Genomic DNA, 17,662 nt, shown 5'->3' on the forward strand with positions numbered 1-17,662 from the left:
TTTTTTTTTTTTTTTTTTAATTATTATTAATTTTAACTAAGATTAAAAAAATGCTTTAGAAGTATTTCATTGTTAGTTTTAGCTACCTAATGTGGTTAACAAATTGAACCTTATTGTAAAGGTATTTAAAATAAATAAATAAATAAATAAGGCATGGTAAAATGTAAACAATTTTAATATGACCTTCATTTATAACAAAAAGAAAGTACCAAGATAAAATATCTTCATTTTAATAAACATCAACCCCGGGGCACAAAAGTGCCTGATGTTGATGAAACACTCTGTGGCAATAAAATAAATATAAGCTTGAAGGTGTTGTTTAGTTTATGTACATTAATGGCCTCTGACTGGTTTTAATTCAACAGCCTTTGACACCAACGATGTTATCTGTGAACCAACCAAGCCTCTGATTTCTTCATCTGACTGATTAAGACAAATGAGATCTTGCTTACATGTCTTGTAGGAGCTCTAGTGAGGGCCACAGTCTCAATCATAACAACCCCCAAAGCCAAGCCATCACATGCTTTTGATGCCTCTTAATTAAAATTCATTGAAGTCATAGTTTGATACATATCTAAATTGAATCACAATCTGTTGTGACTGCAGTGAAATAGAAATTAAAGGACATGGATGAGGAAAACTCCTGGTGAGATGCTGGGTCAGAGTGTAAGTAGCATTAAGATTGTTATCTTTATGACATTTTGCATATATCTACTTGATTTACAGTAATTGGATGGGATTGATTAAATGCAGCTTGGTTAGGCTTGAGATTATAATTGTTCTTTATTTAAAGATAACAACATAATTGGCATCCTCCTTATCCAAGATTGGTCTTGAAGTCTCAAATGTCAGTGTTGTCTTATGGTAATACGTCAGCAATGCATTAACGGTTAAAAAAATAGCGACCTTTAAGTAGTCTCCCTTTGACCCTAAGAATCACCTATAGTTCAAACCAGGGTTGCCAGGTCCACAGTTTTTCCTTAAACTGAACATGTAGCGCGCTTCCCATCCAATAATCGCTTTGTGCTTTGTTACTTCAGATAAGAAACAAAGTTTTATTACAAAATTCAAACAATAAACTGCGTTTTGATGCTCTTAAAGTCCCCATGAAATCAAAATGTAAGTTTTTTTAGCTTTTAGTATGAATACGTTAGCCTTAATGTTATGAATAAGCTGGTGTGTTCCAAAACAATGACATTTAATTTGACATTAAATTTGCATTTAGGAGATATAAGCATTCAAATCTTACAATCTCTCCCTGGATTTTCATGACATCACATCGCACTTCAGCTTCTCATCAAATCTTCTGTCCAATCAAATGCTCTCTAGAATCTGAAGTCCCGCCCCTTCCTACACTATCAACAAACACTGAATCTGCAGCTGAATCGGTCATTTGCTCACACATTTACTAGTTTCAACATGGAATGGCACATAGTGCACAATATAAAGAATAGGGAACGATTCAGAAAGTGTAAATATGATTTCCATTGACGCAAATGAAGTCCGTTTTTGCGTTAGTATAACGTGAACCGCTGCAGTGCGAGCACAGTCTGCTCTGGCCCAGGGACACGAGAACACAGAGCGGATAATATCCGCAAGTCGGCTCAGACCACGAAAGGTATCGGACCCATTTCAATTCTGCACAGAATGCTATATTTTAAAGTGATATAGAGAAGATTAGGAGGATAAACTGTTAGATATTAAAATGAAAACGGAGGTTTTACTGAGTTTAACGGCTCTAGCCAAGCTGTGATATATAAACGAAACGCTATTGGCTATTTTAAAAAAGGGGGCGAGGCTTTTCGATATATCGTCCTGTCTTCTTGTTTCAGTTGAAATTACGTCAACACATTGAGTAATGTTGCGTGTTCCAAGACACTTCAGCAGGCCTTTAAATATGACGTGACAGATCACTATAACGCCTCAGTTCAAGCTGTAGCGAGGAGCGCCATTATTTTCTTCCACTTTAATACAAGCTATAGCATGAGAAAACATGCACGAACATCAAAAGTTATGTTGAAAAATGCAGTACAACTTACTGAAATGTATCATGTCACATGTGCTCGCTCAATCAGTGTTTCAACCGTGGAAAACATAAGCAAAACAACTTGAGAGCAATATTAAAGCTGCTGTCCGTAACTCTTTTTTTCTCTTTTTTCTTTTTTTACAAAAATTATATAATGAGCTTGTCCATCATGAATCTACTGAAGAGGATTAGGGCCAAGCAATAATAAAAAAATAAAACCATCTCGAGATTAAAGTTGTTAAATTTCGAGAAAAAAGTCGAAATAAAATGTTGAGAATAAACTCGTTAAATTACGAGAAAAAACTCGTTAAATTTCAAGAAAAAGGTCGAGATAAAATGTTGAGAATAAACTCATTAAATTACGAGAAAAAAATCGTTAAATTTCAAGAAAAAAGTCGAGATAAAATGTTGAGAATAAACTCATTAAATTACGAGAAAAAAATCGTTAAATTTCAAGAAAAAAATCGAGATAAAATGTTGAGAATAAAGTCATTAAATTACGAGAAAAAAGTCGTTAAATTACGAGAACAAATTCGTTAAATTATGAGAAAATTATCGTTAAATTTCAAGAAAAAAGTCGAGATAAAATGTTGAGAAAAAAGTCATTAAATTACGAGAAAAAAGTCATTAAATTACGAGAACAAATTCGTTAAATTATGAGAAAATTGTTGTTAAATTTCGAGAAAAAAGTCAAGATAAAATGTTGAGAATAAAGTCATTAAATTACGAGAAAAAAGACATTAAATTACAAGAACAAATTCGTTAAATTATGAGAAAATTGTTGTTAAATTTTGAGAAAAAAGTCGAGATAAAATGTTGAGAATAAACTCATTCAGTTATGAGAAAAAAGTCGTTAAATTACGAGAACAAATTCATTAAAATATGAGAAAAAGTCGTTAAATTACCAGAACAAATTCGTTAAATTATGAGAACAAATTCATTAAATTACTTTTTTTCTCATGATTTAATGAGTTTATTCTCAACATTTTATCTCGATTTTTTTTTTTTTCTCGAAATTTAACAAGTTTTTTTTCTCTTAATTTAACGAGTTTATTCTCAACATTTTATTTCGACTTTTTTCTCGAAATTTAACGAGTTTTTTCTCGAAATTTAACAACTTTAATCTCGAGATGGTTTTATTTTTTTATTATTGCTTGGCCCTAATCCTCTTCCGTATGAATCCGTGTTCCAATCCGTGTTTTTGTCTTATCCTGAATCACTATGGTATACCTATAATAAGTGCTTATATTCAGACTATTTTAGACTGGTTCGGGCCGGCACCGCTGCGGAGTAGCACAGTACCTGCGTGACTCGTCATAGATATAAACTGAGAAAAGTAGCTCTACAACGTTCTTCCGCAAGAGGCATGCAGTTCTTTTATTAACCGCTAGAGCGCCAAAAGTTATGGAGTGGAGCTTACCTCAGGCAAGTTATCTAATTATCACAGTTTGTTAGTTAGTTATAAAAACAATAGAAAAGAGCCTATTTAGTGTTAATCATAGTATGTTTCAATAAATTTGCCATGAAGACAAGTATTTATGAAAACAGCTTTATGTCCAACTGAGTTTCAGTTTCAAAACATTTCAGTTTTTATTTCAGTGTAATTATTATATCAGAAAATAAAAGCAGTTGAATATAATAGTTGGGCTCTGTTGTTATTTTTAACCTATTATTATAGCAATGTACCAAATGACAGGGTTCCCTGTATATGTGTAGTCACAGCATTTGCTGGGAGGGTTTTTTCTTTTTTACTATCGGTATCGGCAGATGTCATTCGGAATAATCGGCTATATTGGTACCAGCGGAGAAATTAAGGAGCCTATTGGTGCATCTCTGTAAATAATAGTATCTTTTTCCTCTGGTGTTTAGGATTAACTTGATGTTAAATACATTCGTCTTTCAGATGTCATGAAAGTGCAGCTTAGTTTTATTAAATATTGGATTCTTGGATCAATAACAAGCTTTATTCTGTGTCCCTACAGCCAGTGTATCCAGCAGATTCTTCCTGTGACATATCAAGCCTGTGTCATCCCTAAGGACTGTGAAGTGACCGAGTGGTCGGACTGGTCTGCCTGTTCAAAGGAGTGCTATGATCTGAATGGGCGTAAGGGACAGCGAACACGTACGCGTCAGGTGCAGCAGTTCCCGGTGGGTGGAGGGGCCGAGTGCACTGAGCTGGAGGAGAGCGAGCCATGTTCACCTCAAGGAGAAGGAATCCCACCATGTGTAGTGTAAGTGCTGCATCCATTCTGCTTCAGTGCTTGGATCATTAAATTTATATTACATCTAAATCTATCTAAAATGAAGCATTTACTGTCAATAACACTTAGAAAAAAAGGTTCTATGTAGAACCTTATAGGGTTCTGTCAGACACTTTATATATGGAACATTTTAGGGTTTCATCATCCTAAACATAATTTAGGGGATCATTATATGTATTTAGTTTTAATTAATTTTTTTTTTTCTTTTTGATTGAATTTTATTACTTAAATTATGCAGCTCATAAACATACTTTGCAATAGAACCACTTTTATAACCTTTTATTTTTCTAAGAGTCCTTTAAATCGGGCATGATGTGTCTAAAAGCGACGTGTTAACTGAATAACTTAAAAAAGTTTAACTAAAAAAGTTTAACTAAAAGTGTGATTGAGATTTGGGTGCTTTTGTTGCAAAAAATAAGATGTTTTGGATTAATGCTATGATGACTTGGCCTGATGTTAACAGAATCTCCTTGTATGGACATCATCTGTTGATGGCTTTTTGTATAGCATGAATATGTTAAAATACAGATGGAAGAGTGAAGAGGGAAGTGAGGGTGGGGGTGAGGGTCCTGCTGGGGAAGATGGAGAGATGGTAGCAGGTTGGTGGTTTGGCACAGCGCCACCCTGGAGGAGGTGAGCTGATGAATAGTGAAAGTCTGAGAGGACAGACCACACGCTGTCTAATCTGATCTCCCCCACAGATGGGCCAGTCCATTCCCCATCAGTCATCACCTCGCTGCACTAGATCTCACCAGAGCGGAGCTGTATTTGATGGAGGTGAATGGTGCTCCTGTAGCTCTGACCAAGTGTGTGCCCTCCGTGCCTCTCACCAAACCCCACATGTGCTTTCACTGCTGTCACTGAGAATCCTTTACAGCAGGGGTTTATGAGCAGACGCCCCCCCAGAGTGAGATTCAGGTGGCAAAGAATGGCTTGTAACTATTAAAATTTAATATTCACCCACTGTTAAGCATCTCATAAATCTCTTAAAGGGATAGTTCATTCTGTATAATTTACTCGCTTTCGTGTTGTTCTGTGTGATTCATTGTTGGGAAAGCTATAGTAAATTAGTAAATTTTGCTAAATATATACAGCTTTGGAAAAAAAATAGACACCACTGCAAAATTTGCAGTTTCTCAGGATTTACTATTTATATGTATGTGTTTGAGTGTATTGAACATTTTTATTCTGTAAACTGCTGACAACATTTCTTCCAAATTTCAAATAAAATAATTTGCATTTAGAGCATTTACAATCCTTGGCCACTAGGTGCACCTGTTCAACTGCTCATTAATGCAAATGTCTAATCTGCCAATCACATGACAGCAACTCAGTGCATTTAGGTATGTAGACATGGTCAAGACGATCTGCTAAAGTTCAAACTGAGCATCAAAATGGCGAAGAAATGTGATTTAAGTGACTTTGAATGTGGTTGTTGGTGGCAGACGGGCTGGTCTGAGTATTTCAGAAACTGCTGATCTACTGGGATTTTCACGCATAGCCATCTCTAGGGTTTACAGAGATTGGTCAGAGATTGGTAAAACATCCAGTGAGGGGCAGTTCTGTGGGTAAAAATGCCTTGATGATGCCAGAGTTCAGAGGAGAATGGCCAGACTGGTTCAAGCTGATAAAAAGGCAACAGTAACTTTTTTAACCACTTGTTACAACTGAGATCTGCAGAAGAGCATCTTTGAACACACAACACTTCCTACCTTGAAGCACACCAGGTACCACTCCTGTCAGAGAAAAACAGCAAGCTGAGGCTACAATTCACACAGGCTCACCAAAATTGGACAATTGATGATAAAATGTTGCCTGATCTGATAAGTCTTGATTTCTGCTGGAACATTCAGATGGTAGGGTCAGAATTTGGTGTAAACAACATGAAAGCATGGATCCATCCTTGTATCAGTGGTTCAGGCTGGTGGTGTAATAGTGTGGAGGATATTTTCTTGGCACACTTTGGGCTCCTTAATACCAATTGAGCATTGTTTAAACACCACAGCATACCTGAGTATTGTTGCTGACCATATCCATCTCTTTATGACCACAGTGTACCCATCCTCTGGTGGCTACTTTCAGCAGGATAACGCATCATGTCACAAAGCTCAAATCATCTCAAACTGGTTTCTTGAACATGACAATGAGTTCACTGTACTCAAATGGCCTCCACAGTCATCAGATCTCAATCCAATAGAGCACCTTTGGGATGTGGTGGAATGGGAGGTTAATATCATGGATGTGCAGCCAACAAATCTGCAGCAACTGTGTGAATCTATCATGTCAGTATGAACCAAAATCTCTGAGGAATGTTTCCAGCACTTTGTCTAATCTATGCCACAGAGAGTTAAGGTAGTTCTGAAGGCTGTACTAGCAAGTGTACTGCACCTAATAAAATGGCCGGTGAGTGTATTTGCAGACAATTACAACTGGTCAAAATAACAAAAAGACAGACCTTGAATAATGCAAAGAAAAGAAGAATTTTAAAATGACACAATACAAATGTTTTAACTTGGGAGGAGTGCAGAAATCAATATTTGGTGGAATAAGTCTGATTTCCAATATAAATTCCAATAAATATATTTATCTACTGCTGTTTTGCTGCTGGTGCATTATCATTTGGTATGCAATGCATTACTCATTCAAGGATACTAAAAGAGAATCCTAAAAAAGAAACCTTTCTCATTTTGCACATTACATGTAGCTCAAGTACATTGCATAAATGGAAATCGAGGCCCTCAACACAAAATATTGAATGCAGTCTTGTCAGAAGCACACTCAAATGCTCACTGACTCACAGCTCATGAATATGGAGCTCTGCATTTGTGAGGTCAAATGGACCTCATTTTAAATCTGGGAAAAAAAGGTTGAGAGCCATTACCATAGAAAGTCAGCAGGGATTCTCTATTGGTTTTAAAATCCGACTCGTATTCAAAAACTGAAATAAATTTTTCATATTTTTTCATTTACACTACAGAAGCAAAGAAAGGGACCATTTACTTCTTAGTCTACAGTGCATGTTCATGGTCAAGAAATGTTTTCAAAAAATGTTCTCCTTTCCTTTTTTACTCTACTTATTTAAACTCTACTGAAAGCTGGAAGCAGGACTTGTTATACTGAAGGTCACTGGCCATTTAAACACACCGGCACACAAATGCGCACACGCACACAACCAGCCCTTCTCCCCCAAGCGTGGCCTCAGGCTTTCAATCATCGAAACACATGTGGAAAGGAAATGGTGATCAAACACCAGCAGTAGAGAGGAAGTTCTTTCCTTTTTAGCCAGTGCACACTGTTAACACTAAACTAGATCCTTACTTATTCATATCATTTAATTATGTGAAGGGAGATATTTATATACAACCTACTACATTTATTCTTGTTTCACTTGGATATACATCACAATATGGATGAAAAGATTATCACAACTTTTGTTTCATGCCAACTTTAAGAAGCAACCCATGCCATGGACCAGCATTCAAAACACAGCAAATGCTTTTCTACATTCAATCTAGAAGTTTTATTTTTATAATGTATCGGTCTACTTTGCTCTTTGATAATCTAATGAAAGCTAATATCTGTATGCGCTCATGAATGATGACATTTAAAAATGTATGTCTCATCAGGACAGGAAAAATTGAATGAAACATTCAAATGATATAGTTAGTACTGAGTGTGTCATTCTTTTTTTTTTTTAATGGTTGTTCTCTAATGTTGCAACATTTCCATCCGTAGCTCGGCTTTTGATGCTGTTTTGCTGGTGTTCTTTTGCTAACATGATAAATCAAAAAGCAGCAGCCAAGCCATCAAACTCAATGAAGCTCAATAAAGCCATGACCTTAGTGCACATCCTGACTGACATGGCTTCTGATTGGTCTATTTAAAATCATCTGTATTTATAACTTCAAAGGACAGACCAAAGTACAGTTTATTTTTGTGTGGGGGAAAAAAAAGAATAAACACTAGCTTCACTCTGTTTTGCAATCTAGTCGTCAGAGGATAAATTAAGGAAACATTAAATACTCATCAGCACATGTCTGTTCACCAAATTTCCTTCCTCTCTCGCCGCAGGTATAATTGGAGAACCACTGAGTGGAGCGACTGCAGGGTGGACGTGCTCCTCAGCCAACAGGACCGTCGCCGGAGCAACCAGACAGGGCTCTGTGGAGGCGGGGTTCAAACCAGAGAGGTCTACTGCGTTCAAGCCCCGACCGAAACCTCATCTAACCTCAGCTCCCTCAAGAACAAAGACGGTAACAAAACTAGCAAATTCTATGTCTTAACACTTTGCCTGTGGTTAATGAACATGCTGGATCAATTATATGCCCCAAACCCATTCTGATTTCTCTCCCCAATCAATAATTCTTAATTGACCTCCATGCCAGTAAAGAAAAAAAAATAATGCATACAAAAAGCAATGATATATGTGCGGGAAGTTGCTTAAAGGGATATTTCACCCCAAAATGAAAATTATCCTATGATTTACTCAGCCTCAAGCCATCCTAGGTGTATATGACTATCTTCTTTCAGACAAACACATTTGAAGTTATACTAAAAAATATCCTGGCTCTTCCAAGCTTTATAATGGTAGTGAATGGGGCTTGAGATTTTGAAGCCCAAACAAGTGGATCCATCCATCATAAAAGTAATCCACATGGCTCCAGGGGGTTAATAAAGGCCTACTGAAGCAAAATGATGGGTCTTTGTCAGAAAAATATCCATATTTAAAACTTTATAAACTATAATATCTGGCTTCCGGCAATGGCCGTACGCAAGTCGAGTTCTGGTGGAAGAGTCACCTCTGACTCGACGTAGGATGTAGAAGTAGCATAAGCTTAGGTGACGCCTCTCGCGGTTCAAAAAATAGGGCTGGGCATCAAACTCAAGCTTCTCTTCTCTTATATCTAAATCCTCCGACATTTCTCTTTAAAATTTCTCGTTTTAGACTTCTAATTCGTGACCAGTGTTTTGTTTTGCTCTATTCCTTGTGCTACTACATTCATCAATACGTCAAGGAAGAGCCATGATATTTTTTAAAATAACTCTGTTTGTGTTCGTCTGAAGGAAGATAGTCATGTACACCTAGGATGGCTTGAGGGTGAGTTAATCATGGGATAACTTTCATTTTTGGGTGAACTATCCCTTTAAATCAGGGGTTTTCACAATTTTGCTGAGGATTCCAATTATGATGATTCCCTTGTGATATTATGATGGATACTATCTTAAAATATGATGTATCCTATCTTAATGTGTCATCTGTGTAAATAACAATAATTTATCTGCAGTGTTTTAGAGTTCAGCAGGTAGAATGACCTGCAACTTATGTTGTATGGATTTATATGGCTCTAGATGCCATCTATTTTAAGAATAATTTTTAAAATCAAAAAGTATGTAGGTAGACACACCTCCACATAGACTTCATAGCTTTAGCCTGCAGTTGCTTCAGTCTCAGACATGTCTCCAAATCTATACTGTAATTACTGGAACCACAAATCGTACCTTGTTAGCATTTATTGGTTTAAGATTACTAACATGAATGATGTTATGTTTGGTAAACTCACCTACCTGTTTTTGACTTAGGTCACCACAGCCCATGTAAAGACCTGCGCATGTAAGCGAGCTGTTAGACAAAGATCAGTTGATGTTTGCACTGTGGTACAACTCAAGCCAACATATAATTGGATTGCTTTTTAAAGGCTGAAATTAGATCACCAGGGGGAAATTAAGGAATAAAGAAGGCAGAGCCGTACAAATTAATGAGGCAGCTACTGTGGAATTTAAATGCTAATGCCGTCACAGACATACACACAGGTGCAGATACACCCAAACACAGATTCCCTCTAGAGCAATATGACAGAAACAGAGAGGTGCCAGCACCTCATGCCATGCGCCAATGCCGGTGCCGGGCTTTTGCTCACTCTCGGACTGACACAGAAACTCCCCTGCCATCTGCTCTGAGAGCTGAACCGCCGACCTCTCAGGGAACTTATTCAAATGTCCACAGCTGTCCTCAAGCAGGCATTGGCTGGTATGGCTTGGTCACACTACAGACAGGAAAACAAAGCGCACAGAAAGCAGCTTGCCTTTTGAAATTAGACATTTAAATATGGGCTAAAACTCAAAATGGTGGATTTAACAGTTAAGCCCTGATTTTACTGTTTCCTTGTGCAAACTTGGGAAAAAAATGTCCAAGCTGTTTAATAATATGGTCTATTAAAGGGTTAGTTCACCTAAAAATGAAAATTCTGTCATTAATTACTCACCCTCATGTCGTTCCACACCCATAAGACCTTCGTTAATCTTCAGAACACAAATTAAGATATTTTTGATAAAATCCGATGGCTCAGTGAGGCCTCCATTGCCATCAAGATAATTAACACTTACATATTTAGACATATTTAGAGCAGCTCATGTAACTACAGTGGTTCAACCTTAATGTTATGAAGCAACGGGAATACTTTTTTGCACCAAAAAAACAAAATAACGACTTTATCCAACAATGTCTGGTGATGGGCAATTTTCAAAACAGTGCTTCATGAAGCTTCGAAGCTTTACGGATCTTTTGTTTCGAATCAGTAGTTCAAAGTGTGTATCAAACTGCCAAAGTCACGCCCCCCAGTGGTGAACCATTGAAATTTCAAAGCACTTATAACGTAACAAAGCCTCATTTACTGAAATCACGTGACTTTCAAAATTGTGAAATATTATTACAATTTAAATAATTTTTATATTTAATATATTTTAAAATGTAATTTATTCCTGTGATGGGTATCAGTGTCACATGATCCTTCAGGAATCATTCTAAATCTATTTGCTGCACAAAAAACATTTCTTCTTATCAATGTTGAAAACAGTTGTGCAGCTTAATATTTCACTAATTGATTCACTAATGATAAATTTAATACATCCTTGCTGAATAAAGGTATTTATTTATTTATTTAAAAAAAAAAAAAAAAAAAAAATATTACTGACCCCAAACTTTAAAACGGTATTGTATACATATACATATAAATCACCGCATTGAAAATATTTATTTTGTGAAGGCAGTAAGTTAACCACATTGCTAAATATTACGACATGCAAATGTATCTTTCAAATATGGGTCTATTAACATATTCACACCTGTGGCTATTTACTTATTTTCATACTTGGGGCTATTTGCTCATTTTTCCAGAAAATGCTCAAGCAACTCATTAGATTGCACAAGCAAATTTATATCTTTTGTTGTGGATCTTGGTGTCCAGTCCTCCTGCCTGTGAGGAAGTTTTGCCAGACATTGCTGGAATCCCATCCGTAATGTAGCCTTAAGAGAGGCACATGGCACTGACTGCAGCTTCCTGCTGGGGGAGGTGACAGGCCTGGCGCGCTGACGAGTCACACGGTGACAGATGGAAGAACTGTGTGAGAGAAAGAAAAGGAGGAGTGCAAGAACATCTGCCCTGCCTCTCACACACACTTACACGCATACACAATACCATTACACACACATACACTCCTCAAGCTTTTCCGCACCTTGGCCAGCTCTGTTTTACCCATCATCCTTCTCAGCAAATATTGATATATGCAATTAATTACAATTAATTTGATTAATTAATCTGCTTATCACATAATTAATTCAGTTAATATATTAATTGATTGTCAGCCCTACTTCCTTTAATCATTTACCTGGTTTCCTTTTAATCAATGAAGAATCAATCAGGCACTTTTCCCTTCAGGGAGTTTCAGACAGATTTGAGAGGATTTAATTTCAAGCTCCACATGATTGGATATTTCCAAGTGATTTGCCATTGGGCCTTTGGAATTATTCACAGGTATTTATATACATTAATGCCAGACAATGAGGGCATCAGGAGTGGTGGTTTACTCAAGGACAGACACCGTGTGCTTTAAGCAGATTTAATCTGGTCATTCAGTTCCAGGGATCATAGCTAAATCCTCTGTAGAAATTGGACAACCATGTTTGTCTGCACCCTGGCTATTCCAGTGCAATGTGTGATGCCAGTGCATACCTTTGATACTTGAGGCGTGTCAGACAACTTTACCTGCCTTTAGTTTTTTTAAAGCAGCAACACATCCCCTTTGAAATGAATCATCACTAGTTTATTTACAGAAATTTACAGTAATTTGATTCATTATTTTATCAAAATTTTGACCTCACAATATCACTTATCCCATGAATTTATAGAGTTTAAAACATATATTGAGCTTAAGACTGAAACACTACTATTTTGTAATGTTATAAAGTTTAATTTGAAAAAAAAATACTGTTTCACAGCTGTGTATTTCTTTGTCAACACCATCAGATATTCATGACAACATTTATAAAATCAAGTTATATCAAAGTCAGCCTTCATCCTGAAGGTGTTCTTTTCGTATTTTAAAATTTCACCTGCTATTTACTTAGATCACCTATTCTAGGGTGCATTTCCCAAAAGCATCGATAGCCAACTATGGTCACAAGGTCAGTCGTTACCAGCATAGTTCAACAAACCATAGTTTCCCAAAACCATATTTCCAACAAACATTCGCAAACAGCATTGCAAAATTGTGTTTGGAACTGCAGCCCTCGACGTTTCTTGTTTGTGTGACATGTGGACTTGCATAAATCATGCTCTCTCTCTCTCTCTCTCTGAGTTATGACAACTTTGAGTGAATTTACGTTCAACCTACAAGCTACATTGAGTTAGAGGAACTTAATAATTTGTAGCATAAACACAAATTTTTAGAGTTGTAGCTCTGGAACCAATTAATCATCTATTTCAGTTCAAATCAACAGCTATCACAGCACATGCTAACATAACTTATTTAAAGCTGCAGTCCGCGATTTTTGGCCCTCTAGCAGTTAATAAACAGAACTACACGCGTCTTGCGGAAGAACATTGTAGCCGGAGCTACTTTTCTCCGTGTATGTCTATGGCGAGTCACGCAGTTACTGTGATACTCTGCGGCGGGTCCTACCAGTCCGGTCTGAAATAGTTCGAATATAAACTCTTATTATAGGTGTACCATAATGATTCTGGGTAAGACAAAAACACGGTTTGGAAAATGGATTCATGTTGTGCATTCTCATTATATAATTTTTGTAAATTTTGAACACCAAAAAAGTTACGGACAGCAGCTTTAACGTGTATATTTAATGAACAATTTTGATCTGCCTAATTTCCCAAGTCATTAAGACAATTTCATTAAGTTACTACAACCTTTTTCTTTTTTTTCTTTAAAAAAAAAAAAAAAAAGCCAATTAACGCAGAAATTTGAATTTAAATTACAGATGATATTAAGTTGATGTAACAGTGTCAACATTATTATGTCAGCAGATCTCTACAAAATAATGTTTGCAACTTAAAAGGTTTAATTAAAACAGTGGTTCCCAAACCTGTCCTGGAGTACCCCCAGCCCTGCACATTTTGTATGTTTCCCTCATTTATCACACCTGATTCAACTCATGAGCTCATTAGTAGAGACAGCAAGACCTGAAATGGGTGTGTCAGAAACAGAGAGACATACAAAATGCACAGGGCTGGGGGTACTCCAGGACAGGTTTGGGAACCACTGAATTAAAACAATAAATTATAATTTTTAACTTGCATGCATTGATTTAAGTTGTGGTAACAGGTCCCTTTAATTACTTTTTAGAGAGAGTGTGTGTATATACATACATATACATATATATATCTCACAAATTTTAGAGAAATTTAATGTGGGTCTAAACAGTTTGAAACTGTTGAAAAACAGTCTGAAAATGCATTTTACTGTATATGAACATTAGATTTGTTTGTATTAAGAATTGGATATTTCACATTATTTTTCGTCTGACAGTTAAAACATTTGAAAAATGAAATCCAAGGAAGTGTAAATGGAAGCAGGAGATGCACCTGTACAGTGGTGAAAACCTCTAAATTTATAATAATCCCTCCTAAACTGTTATTTTTCATTTTCGTGTTTTGTTTTGCCAGTAGCCAGTTGTGAAGAATTGGTGAAATATATTGTTCCCATGAATGTGAAAGCATTGTTGGCATTCCAAATTCATATTCAATCATTTTGGGATTATGGATTCCTAAACCCATGTAATGAATGCCAGAACGAACACAAAGTATGCATTATACATATCAAAAGCAGCTTGTTGTCTTCCTCTCTGCCAATGCCGCATCCCATCCGGCTTCCTGCTCTGCTGTTTGGGCCTGAGGAAGCTGTGCTTGATTTCCTCTCCCCGCGGGTGGCTTCAGACATTTAGAAAACAGGGGAAAGCAGCTGCTGTCACGATCTTTATCCATTAACACATCTCAGTCACAGAGAGCAGAACACAACAACAGTGTTCATTCGTTTCGGCTCGGCCGTGTCGCTCTATGGAATATAATCAATGTTGCACCCCGTCGAGGATCTTTATGAGATATTCAATGGCTTGGCTTTTTTGCAGAGCATCCATGCAGCACTGCACCGCAGGCAGGCCTGAGTTATTGATGATGATGGTGATGGTGGTGATGCAAGCAGGTGAATGTGTTGGCGGCTGTCAGATGGACAGAGGGACTGATGGGATACTGGTGCCATAATTAGGCCGGGGAAACCCTGGGTGGGCAAACAGCAGACCATCTGGCCTCCAAGCGAGCATTGTGCCACCTGAACAAGGTCAACCTACAAGGAGAGGGTCATTAATCAGACTAGGTTAACAGGGACAGGAAGTCAGACAGGTTTTCACCCACCTCGATACCTCAATAGCACAATCACATCCTAATAGCAAATACAAAGACCATAGAGACGAGTGTATTTGTGGGAATAAGGGAACATGCATTTGCAAGTCAATTTGACATTTTTTTTGCAAATAAATTTTGTCAATTTGACAGCTAATTTTTTTTGACGTGTCATTTTTGGAACTCAATTGAGCGTTTCGGCGGATGTTTGTCCCAGTGGAGCACTTTGCAAAAACCTTTTTAATTTCTGTTTTTAAACAAGCTCAAATAAATCATTAATGACTCCACAACTGGCCATGCAATCAATCACTTAGCTCACACTGACAAACCACATACACAATACGTGTATTAACCAAATGATTTTAGAAATGGCTCAAAGCGCGCAATGAACACCTTTTGGACACAAAGCAATTTGCATGTGAATGAAGAGAAGATCCGTCAAAGGGGATCAGTGGCAGATCTGTTCACGCACTGACCTTGCAGAAAGTCACCTACAGCTTGGAGCTGCACACACACTTAAACTGAGTGCTTGTTACAGATAGAAAGAAAACAAGAACAAAAGGGGTCTTGGGAGATGTCTAGCAAAACATGTACAATCAGAAGCACTTGTTTATGAGAATGATGTTCATCATGTCATTTTATCTCTTCAAGTTCTAATTTGCAAACTTGACCTTTTTAGGTACTTTTTGGTACACATTTGGGCAAAACAACTTTGAGTCCAGCTTGCGTCATTTCCTTTCTGTATGATAAGAAAGGAAATTATAATTTATGCTTTATATAAAAAATGAAATGAAAATAGTATTAATAAAACGTATGTGTGTGTGTGTGTATATATATATATATATATATATATATATATATATATATATATATATATATATATATATATATATATATATATATATACTGTGTATATATATATACTGTGTATATATATATACTGTATATATACAGTACAGTCCAAAAGTTTGGAACCACTAAGATTTGTAATGTTTTTAAAAGAAGTTTCGTCTGCTCACCAAGGCTACATTTATTTAATTAAAAATACAGTAAAAACAGTAATATTGTGAAATATTATTACAATTTAAAATAACTGTTTTCTATTTGAATATATTTCACAAAGTAATTTATTCCTGTGATGGCAAAGCTGAATGTTCAGCATCATTACTCCAGTCTTCAGTGATCCTTCAGAAATCATTCTAATATGCTGATCTGCTGCTCAAGAAACATTTAATGTGTACAATTGTACAAAATATGTGTGTACAATATTTTTTTTCAGGATTATTTGATGAATAGAAAGTTCAAAAGAACAGTGTTTATCTGAAATCTAATCTTTTGTGACATTATAAATGTCTTTATGCCACTTTTGATTGATTTAATGCATCCTTGCTGAATAAAAGTATTCATTTCTTTCATTTCTTTTCAAAAAAATAAAAATAAAAATTCTTACTGACCCCAAACTTTTGAACGGTAGTGTATAATGCTACAGAAGCTTTGTATTTCAGATAAATGCTGTTTTAAACATTGAAAATAATCATAAATGTTTATTGAGCAGCAGATCAGCATATTAGAATGATTTCTGAAGGATCATGTGACACTGAAGACTGGAGTAACGATGCTGAAAATTCAGCTTTGCATCACAGGAATAAATTATTTTGTTCAAATATATTTAAATAGTACACAGTTATTTTAAATTGTAATAATATTTCACAATATTACTGTTTTTTACTGTATTTTTAATTAAATAAATGTAGCCTTGGTGAGCAGACGAAACTTCTTTTAAAAACATTAAAAATCTTAGTGGTTCCAAACTTTTGGACTGTACTGTGTATATAATATAATATAATATAATATAATATAATATAATATAATATAATATAATATATATATAATATAATATAATATAATATAATATAATATAATATAATATAATATAATATAATATAATATAATATAATATAATATAATATAATATAATATAATATAATATTTATAGGGGCTCTGTAACAATGTGTGTCTTTGTGTCTCTTCAGCCTCACGACCAGTGAACAGTGACCTGTGTTTGGGTGTTTCTCCTAACACCACCCAGCTCTGCCATATTCCCTGCCCTGTGGAGTGTGAGGTGTCCTCCTGGAGCGCATGGGGGCCCTGCACCTTTGAAAACTGCCAAGATCAGTCCACAAAGAAAGGTGAGCATCATCTTAGCTTGAACTATAGGACCACTTCATCTTTTACAGTTTTGTTTGGAGAGCAGTCATTTCACCCATCTCACTAAAACAGAACAAATCAATAAAACTGCCTCTTTCATTGTAAATCACATGAATTGTGTACGGGAACCCTTTCAACATATAATTCACACAGCCCCACCTCTCACCTCTATCTGCGCCATCAGCATCCGGCCCATAAACTTATCACAGCCTGCTGGGGCAGAAGATTCATTGTCTCCAAGGTTTATGAATCAGGCGCATTGTAGAGGGAACAACAAACAAAAGGAAACCATGAAAAACAAAACATGTCAGAGACAGAAACAAATGAAGGGTTAGATGTCTTCAAACAGACAAACACAAGCTTCAAATGGTCTTTAGAAGGAACCGAATCTGCTAGATTCACAGGATGGTGGTTTACTGAAAACTGCTGACAGTTGTTACTGGTGTATCAAAGGTGCTGGCATGCTGGTTGCTTTTCTC

At 36.2% G+C, this 17,662-nt stretch overlaps 1 protein-coding gene across 1 annotated transcript in view; it reads left to right on the forward strand.

The window, feature by feature from the left end:
- thsd7aa (thrombospondin, type I, domain containing 7Aa) overlaps positions 1-17,662 on the forward strand; it is a 138,885-nt gene that overhangs the window by 58,585 nt on the left and 62,638 nt on the right. Inside the window, 3 exon segments of the mRNA XM_048201520.1 lie at positions 4,009-4,257; positions 8,359-8,540; positions 17,009-17,164. Coding sequence (XP_048057477.1) covers positions 4,009-4,257; positions 8,359-8,540; positions 17,009-17,164 — 587 coding nt within the window.

The sequence above is a fragment of the Megalobrama amblycephala genome, linkage group LG9 (assembly GCF_018812025.1).
Source record: "Megalobrama amblycephala isolate DHTTF-2021 linkage group LG9, ASM1881202v1, whole genome shotgun sequence".
Lineage (NCBI taxonomy): Eukaryota > Metazoa > Chordata > Actinopteri > Cypriniformes > Xenocyprididae > Megalobrama > Megalobrama amblycephala.